General features: G+C 41.2%; 1 protein-coding gene across 1 annotated transcript; it reads left to right on the plus strand.

The window, feature by feature from the left end:
- Positions 1–426: 426 nt before the first annotated feature.
- id4 (inhibitor of DNA binding 4) lies at positions 427–3916 on the plus strand. Its single transcript, XM_061049713.1, has 3 exons — positions 427–1156; positions 1665–1732; positions 2464–3916. Exons 1-2 carry the CDS (start codon positions 779–781, stop codon positions 1710–1712), a joined length of 426 nt encoding a protein of 141 aa, XP_060905696.1. The 5' UTR covers positions 427–778; the 3' UTR covers positions 1713–1732; positions 2464–3916.
- Positions 3917–8495: the final 4579 nt, after the last annotated feature.

Raw genomic sequence — 8495 nt, forward strand, 5'->3', positions numbered from 1 at the left:
ATGTTCTGGCCATATTAATGTTTTTTTAATTAGTGGTGCAGGTAAACCGTTTTTTTTTTTCACCTGGGCAGGTGGATCGACACAGGAACATCAGTCAGAGGGATGATGAGGCTGTGCGTAATTACGCATTAATAACGACGGAATTAAAAAATAATAGTCCTCCGTTAAACGGTCTGGTGAGTACTTTGCACATATTACACGTCCTCTGGCTGGATCAGTCACAACATCTTCAACTTAGGCCCCTTTTACAAAGATGCTTGAGACTTTTTTTTTCTCTCTTTGTATAGCGATGGCAATGCGCAATTGACTGCTTTAAAAACCCTCTCTCTCTCCCTTCTCTTTTTTCTTACTCGCACATACACACACCTCTCCTTCCAACAGGCAGCCCACCGCGGCGCGGCGCACACAGAATGGGACACGCCTTTTCTTGGCTCCGCGGTGGGGTCGGTGGGCAGCGGGGCTGTTGGTGATTGACCAGATTCTCTCCCTCATCTGTCAGCCGGTTGGCTTGGCGCCTCCCCTCTCCTCTATAAATGTAGGAAATCTATTCATTCCTTTCACACCGAGCCTGCCGAAAGAAGAGGAACTGTGAAGCTTCGCGGGATGTGTTGACACACTCGAATTCCGCCTCCTGGTTTATCTTGTTCTCTCGCTCATTTGCGGCAGTATTCGCTTTTGTAGTGTTTACAGTCTCGTCGTATTAACTTACATTCCGCTGCTAGTTACGGTAATTATTGATATTTTCCCGTTGCCTATCTCGAGCCGTTGGTTATCTAAGATGAAGGCTGTTACTCCAGTCCACCCCCAGGACTCCTCCTCCAGCAGCGGTGAGCTCTCCCTGCACTATCTGTCGAAGCAGAGCGTCAACATCGCCCGGTGCAGGATGGAAGAGGAGGACCTGTTCTGCCTGCAGTACGACATGAACGACTGCTACAGCCGACTGAAGCGCCTGGTGCCCACCATTCCACAGGATAAGAAAGTCAGCAAAGTGGAGATCCTCCAGCATGTCATAGACTACATCCTGGACCTGCAGCTGGCCCTGGAGACGCACCCTTCTCTCCATAAACAGCAGCCACAGCGGACCGGGACTTGTCCTCCAGCAGCCTCCAACCCAAGCCGGACACCGCTGACGGTGCTTAACGTTGACCACCATCAGGTAAGCTTTGTTCCTCTTATCAAGACTTAAGCAGAGTCCCCGATTTGCTCTGCCTCCCTGTGCCAGACTGCCAGTCAGACTTAAACAAAGCGCGTCATGCCCGTTATGTGTCATTGTCCTTTCCATTTCAGGAGATGGGACAAAACATTAAAACAAGATAGGCCTACACTTATAATCGTAGTCTTAAAAACATGCGCAAAACCCGCATTGTGTGTGGGTTAGATTGCGCACTTGATTGCGGGCTTTATGATTTGCATGATAATGACAGTGTGTGTCAGAGGCCCACCTTATCCCGGGATTGGTGAAGTACCTCAGCCTGCAGACCACTTCACTGCGCACAATAAGGGCAATTTGTTATTCAATAGTCCATAAGAGAATTTATTATTGTAGATATAGCGGGATCATTTTCATTTATTTTGTGAGTATTTTTGGCCTTTCCTGTATTTAGCCTTATTCATGCGAGCTAAATCCATTTTTTAAGATTTCCTTTTCTTCTTCTTTTTTGCAGAGAACGTCAATAGCGAAAAAGCCGGAGGACTCTATTTTATGCCGCTGAGATAAAAAAGCACTGCACGGGTAAGTTGACTTTTAATACAGGAGTCATAATATGAAATGTTTTTTTTTTCTTTCTTTGTTTTGCGTTTCGTTTAAAATCCACAACGGTAGCTAAAGATTTATTTTTTAAACTCACAGATACATGTGGCCAGTTGCAAACAACACAAGTGGCTGTCAGTCAATAATCTCCATTAACTTGATTATTGTAGCCTGTATGTGGCCTGAATTGACAATCACTAAAGTGCTCTGGGGAGGCCAGTAAATGTCAGCGAAAATAATAATTGAGGAACATGAAATTGGCACCAACCTCAGAGGCAGCTGTGCTTTGCGTAATAACTGTCACTGTTGTTGCAATCTGGGAAGACGAGAGGGTGAAAACCTCAGCTTGCCCTCTCTTTCATTCTGACATCCTTCCTCCAGTTCTCACTCTCTCACACTCACTCTCTGCCTGTCCCTCAGTTCAACTGCTGTTTTGGCTTTCACGTCTGATTTATGGCCCTGAATTTAAACACACCTGGATCAGGCCATAAGCATGCAGCCGGTGTGTGTGTAACAGTAAGACAGTCTTGCAGTCTCTCTGAGAGGCTCTTATGACTCCCGTCAGCCCTGCTCAGCAGCCTGAGGAGCTGTGTGGTTGTTTGACCTGGTTTGTTTTGGGTTGTTGATCAAGCATGGCCTCTGTTTTGTCGGTGGCGCCAGTCAGTCTGGAGTTCTGCAGCTCACCCCCCTGCTGCTATTCATCCCCTCCACAGGTGTGCAGGCAGCACAGAGCCGCTCCAAAGCCAGCAAAGCTTCGCCAGGGACTCACACCCAACTGGAGGCACAATCACAAGGAGATTTCAAAACCGCTGGGAGGAATTCAACCCAAATCAAATCACCATTTACATCAGCTTTTTTTTTTTTTGTTCAACTGAAGAAGGAATCCATATGTAGACGCATCTCTCTGTTTTCTCCTTTTAAGTTGCCCTTATACTTTAACCCTTATCCCTTACATTTTGCCTAGAAGAGAGAACATTTGGAATCCCTCCAGTGAGGAGTTTTTTTGTCGGGAACCACTCTGTCAACAGCTATGAAAACTTTTTGTGAATTGTGCTTAAAGAATAACTAAAAAAAGACTCCAGTTCAAAGCTTTACTAGACTGATAAAAATCGTTGTACATTTTGAACATCTATTGTTTAAAATAGATGATTTGTGTTGAACAGGGAAGTCATCCCTGGAATCTTAAAAATGTTTGATACTGTAAAAAAGAACAATTCTGATTCGAGACGATTAAGAATGTACATATAGAGACACAAATGTTCTATAAAAGTATGTGAAAGGACGACTTATACGCGTAAAATAGACTATTGTAATTATAAGATATTTTTATTAAAACCTGTTTTTGTTGTTATGTAAATATTGTGTTCACTTTTAAGTCTTTAGTGAATGAACGTGGTTTTTGCTCTGCCAATAATGTCCTCACATGATCAGTTAACTCTTTGCAGTGTTTTTGAAATAGTTTCATATGTAGCATGTCAGGCTCATTGCAGAGGTATTGAATGTGCACTGAAGCAGCCCTCCCTGTGTAGATAATGTGGTGCAGTTCAACACAAGTTTCTCTGATTATTTGCCCTGCTTTGCTTTCTCTTGAATTGTTTTGTACTCATTAACTACGGCAACTTTGACCCGGCTGCAGCGATGGGCCGCGCCGCTGTTTGATCTTTTAAAAAAAGGCCCGATTTGATTCTTTTACATTGCACTCTTGTTTTAAAAAAAAAAAATCACTCTGAGAGGTACAGCACTTTTTACAGTGTTTACAATGTAAAACCTAAAAAAGAAAAAAACATGTTTAATGTGTGCAATGATGTTCAATCAGAGCTTTTCCTTGAAGAGTTAATGATTGACACCGGGGATAGATTATGGTTTGGTTATGAACTGATGAAGTTTGTGAACATTAACAGACATCTTTTGAACGAAAACAAAACGTATTTGGTCAAGGAATGTCTCCTTAAATATTGAACAATCTCCCCGGTTGAGTCAGAAGCCATTGTTAATGTAAAGGAGAAAGAAAGACTTTATTTTTCACAACATTGAACACCGACTTTACCTCACCGCCCTCCTGCCAGTGTGAGAGGGCACTTGTACATTAATGTCAGCCGCACTGTTGAACTCGACCTTCACTGGCTTGTGAGGAGTTGTCAAAACAATTAAAGTTTCCAGGAAGAATTGTGTCGTCTCAACTTTTGTCTCAAAGGACATCCTTATTGTTCAATGCCTTCCATGCATATTTTTCCACATGAAAATGCGGAAGAAGAAGAGGGAGGTGTAGGATAGCAGCACTAAACTAAACACAATGCATTATGTGAGCTTCATGGGAAGTAACCGGGTGGATAAAGATATTAAAATGTTGCAGATGTCATGTAAGTCCCTAAACCTGTTTTACAGGATTTAAGGATCAGGCTTTTTGTTTTGCGGGCTTTTATTAATTCCATCACACGGCTTCAGTAGGGCTGCAGAAACACACGTGACAGCCAAGAGTTCAGATTCCTTCAAACCATCAACCAGGTGCAAAATTATTATCATCCTGAAAATGAAAATGGTGAAGGATATTCCTTAGCAGAATTAATTCTTCTTTATTAAATAATGTCTTATACATTTCTTTGTGCAACTTATTTCTTCAAACAGAATGTATTCAGTGACTTATAATGACTGACTTGTAATAATTAAAAAAGGTTGTCTTATAATAAATAGAGTAACTTAAAGTAATGATGTTTTGCGGAGTAAAAAGTATAATGTTAATTAAATCAAAATCCTAAAATGATTCTTTGTGGAATAATTTCTCTAGCTTGTATTTCTTTATTTAAGGGAAACTGTACAAATTAAAAGGGCCAATAAAATAAAATTCATGTCGATAAATGATAATAATGAATAAAAGATCTAAGGTCTCTAACATCGAGGTGAACCTTAGACTCACACTCTCCCTGTGATACTTTCGCCCAGAATGACTGAAGATTAGTAAAGATAACCAAAACAAAAATGTACTAGATTTTTCTGCATTATCTTTTGCTTTAGAAAAACATGAAAAAAATCTCAACCGAGGTAGATTGATGTTAAAACTTACCATGAAATATGTGGGGTGCCCAACTAAAATCATGTTCAAATTGGGAAGAATTCACACAAGGCCTCATCAGTGTGACAGGAGTATTTACAGAGAAACAGCATTTTAAATGATATAAGATTTTTAAAATAAACTCATTTATCAAAAAAAATAATTTATGGTATTTTTCCATTTAATAAAGTTGAAAATGTATGATTCATTTTTGGTGACGGCTAATCTAAAAACTATTCCAAATTTCAACAGGTTAATCTTCATTATTTCTCAGATATTTGATTAATGTTTAAATGAGGTATCATGAAATTATTATGAGATTAAACCCAAATGAAATGAATCTAAAGAGTACCTCAGAAGTTACTGTCTTAAAACTACACATTTACAATCCCACAACACAGTCAGTCGTTCCTTTCCTCTATTTTTCTCACCGAGCTGCAGCTTCTTCCTCGTGGACACGTTGACCCTTGTTTAGCTGTCCCCATGTCAACCTGCTGAATGCGGGTTAAGGTGTCTGTTTGACACCAACAAGCCGAGCGACAGCATCACCCTGTGGGTGCTACAGACACATTTCAGACAACCTGCGCCACATCGGCCATCTGAGGATAAGCAGGCCATGCAGGCCACCTGTGTGTGTTTATAGTCCACAGTGAGAGCTGGGCCTCGCTGCCCTTGACGAGCACTGTCCTTGTGATGTGAAATGTGTGTGAAAATAAAAATTACAAAATGGATAAAAAATTGAAAATGAACAAGAAAAGAATGTGTCAAAGCACAGGTGGCCGGTTTGACAGTTTAGACCTTCCTGATATGATGAAAGATATTCTGGTTCTCTGAGAGCATACAGGAGCCTGACAGTTCAAACCAGCCTTCAGCAGCTACGCCTGAACAGAGTGAGAGCAACCGCTGGTGCATTTATTTTCCAGGAAATCCTACTTTTATGGGTAATTTATGGGTGAGGTAGAGCTAAAACCCAGCTGACCCTTTAACTCAGTTAACCCTGCTGACCATCAATTTGATTACATTGTTGTTTACCCTAAATTCTCTTTCATAATGCCATTTGATTTGTCCATTATCCATCAAATACATTACTGTTAAAGTGAAGGTGAAGGAAGGCTTGAAAAACGCTTTGCTTAAAACAATACGTCAAAGTGATGAAATTATGGAAACAGAGGTTTATCTGCCATATCCTTAGATGTAATGACATTTGAAAATAATTTCTGGGTTCAGTGGTTGCCTCTTAAGATAGACAGCAATGGAAGCCATGACATTCTTGATATCTTTAAAACCTGATTTAGATAAAATGTCTTCTCTGAGCTGCTATCCTGCTGCACTTGTACAGTGTTCCAACAACATAAAATATTTTCCTGAATAGAACGTGATAAATGTGACATTTCTGATCAACTACAATATACAGCCAGTCATATATGAGCACTTATATTTACAGTTGCAGTACATGTGCACACTAATCTTCTCCTAATACACAAAGTGTCATAAAGACATGTTTTCCCTGAACACAGGACGGGAGACTTCTCTTACAGCTCCGTGATCTGTAGGTCTAATTCTCCCTATTAGTCAGCAAGCAAACTGCTGCCATCCCCAGATACATTATTCATCTTAGCTCCTATTATACTTTGCTGCAGCCATATGTTGACTCACAATTCCCACTGTCTCGCTATTATCTACCACAGTGGCGCCCCATCCTGCATCTCTCCAGCATAAGCACTGCAGGCTTTTCCAAATAATCCCTGTTGGGAGTGAGACAGCAGTGCAGCAAACGGATAAAATCATGTGGGACTTGTGCAGAAGCTTCATCAGCTCCTTCTGCCTCTTTTAATCTACCTCAAAGCGGACAAACGTTTAGGTTTAATTCCTACCTGCAGCATTCCCTCCATGTGTACGTGCTCCCGATTGCTGCAGATTGTTCTAGAGCGTAATTTCCATTTGCTATGGTGGTCCCAAACTGCCAAGGTCAACCTGTGTTCCACCTTTGAACTGAGTCCAGTAGTAGATGCATTGCCACTTATAACTTATAAGCACAGTATCATTTTTTATTTATTTTTTTTAAACAAAGAACTGTTTGGCTGCAAGTGGGGCTAATTGTTTGCACAGATGTGTGTAAGTACATTCATGCATGGCATTAATTGTTGTGCATGCCTTGATGTGTGTTCACTATGTCTTACAAATGAAAATCTAGCAGAAGATTGCAATATAAAACCAAAATTACAGGAGGGATTTAGCGATTTGTGAAACTCACTTTTTTCTGATTACATCTCGCTTGCTCATTATACCACCACTCTATTATCCTCCGCTTCCAGGTAAATCTACCAACACTGATTGTAACCAAGGAAAAAAAAAAAAAAAAAAAATCAAATTTCTTCCAGTGCAGCGCCGTACAGATGAAACACCAGCTCCTGGATTCCACAAACGCGTACAACACACCGTGACACAAACACATAAAACGAGGATGCTTGCCATCGTCTGTGCCTTGAATTAACCTTATGCATATGTTAAACTGCAATAACAGGTTTGGCTGTCGTGTCTCGCCTCCCTCTCTCCCTGATTTAACTCCACATTACGGCGTTCCACGGGGGCCTATATCCCTGCGTGTTAATCACTGCTCTTCCCGGCGCACAGAGAAATATATGGCGGGTGCTTGCAGAGGAACAGTGGAGGACAAAAACGTGCTCGCTCTTGGACACTACTTGATTACAGACTAATTGGTCTAGAGTGATTAAATATCTCGTGCTTCCCACTAATTGCAGCTATTTAAAGCAGCTATTAGCTTAAAATGCCTGCCACCAACAGCCGTTTACTCATAAACAAAATGTGAGATGCAGCAATTCACCTGTACTGCTCCGACAGGAAATCAAGAGTTACAGACTCACGGGCAGCTTTGCTTCATGGCAACACATCACCGCACATGTGATTTATTAAGAGTCGGGTTTTTGTGAAAGCAAGTCAGTTCTATATGAAACACCTGAAATTGATTTTTGATAATGCGTTGGGGAAAATGAGTAGCAATCGACCTTTTTTTTCTTTTCTGCTATTTCAAATAAGTAACAGATGTACATTTCTACTGATGCCTAATTAATCACAATTTATTTCCCCCATAACATTTACTAGTGATAATTGATGTTAAATTCTTTATTCATTTGGGCTGTGTGTGTTAATGATTTTGTACTAAATGTTTTTCATAGAGTGAAATATGAAGAAAAAATCATCTTACTATGGATGATTCGTTTTAATATTTAGCCACCTCAGTCGACTCTTTGCACTCAAAGATGAAGAAGAAGAAGAAGAAGAAGAAGAAGAGGGATGTGCTCACACATACACACTCAACGTGTGATCTGAGCCCGGAGCGGCCATCAAACAAAATCACAGGAGAGTTAATGTGTGTACACCCACCAGTTTAGCTTTAGTGAGGGGCTCTTTCAGGGCAACAACAAATAAGTGATGGAGGCGAATGAGAGGAAGACGGAGAAAGAGATGCAGTAAGTGAGGGGGATACGAATAGGGAGCGAGAGAGATGGGGAAAGGGAGGAGGGGGAGGGGGGAGGGGGGGGGACTTGGCATCACCAGTGCCAACCACAGCTCCCAGGAGACTGGCGATGAATTACAGAAATGAGATCTCAGACAAATGCCAAGTTTTTCCAAAGAGCGGCGAGAATGGCTGCACCCCCCCCTGGAGAACACAGT

This window comes from Labrus mixtus, chromosome 11 (assembly GCF_963584025.1).
Source record: "Labrus mixtus chromosome 11, fLabMix1.1, whole genome shotgun sequence".
NCBI classification, from domain to species: domain Eukaryota; kingdom Metazoa; phylum Chordata; class Actinopteri; order Labriformes; family Labridae; genus Labrus; species Labrus mixtus.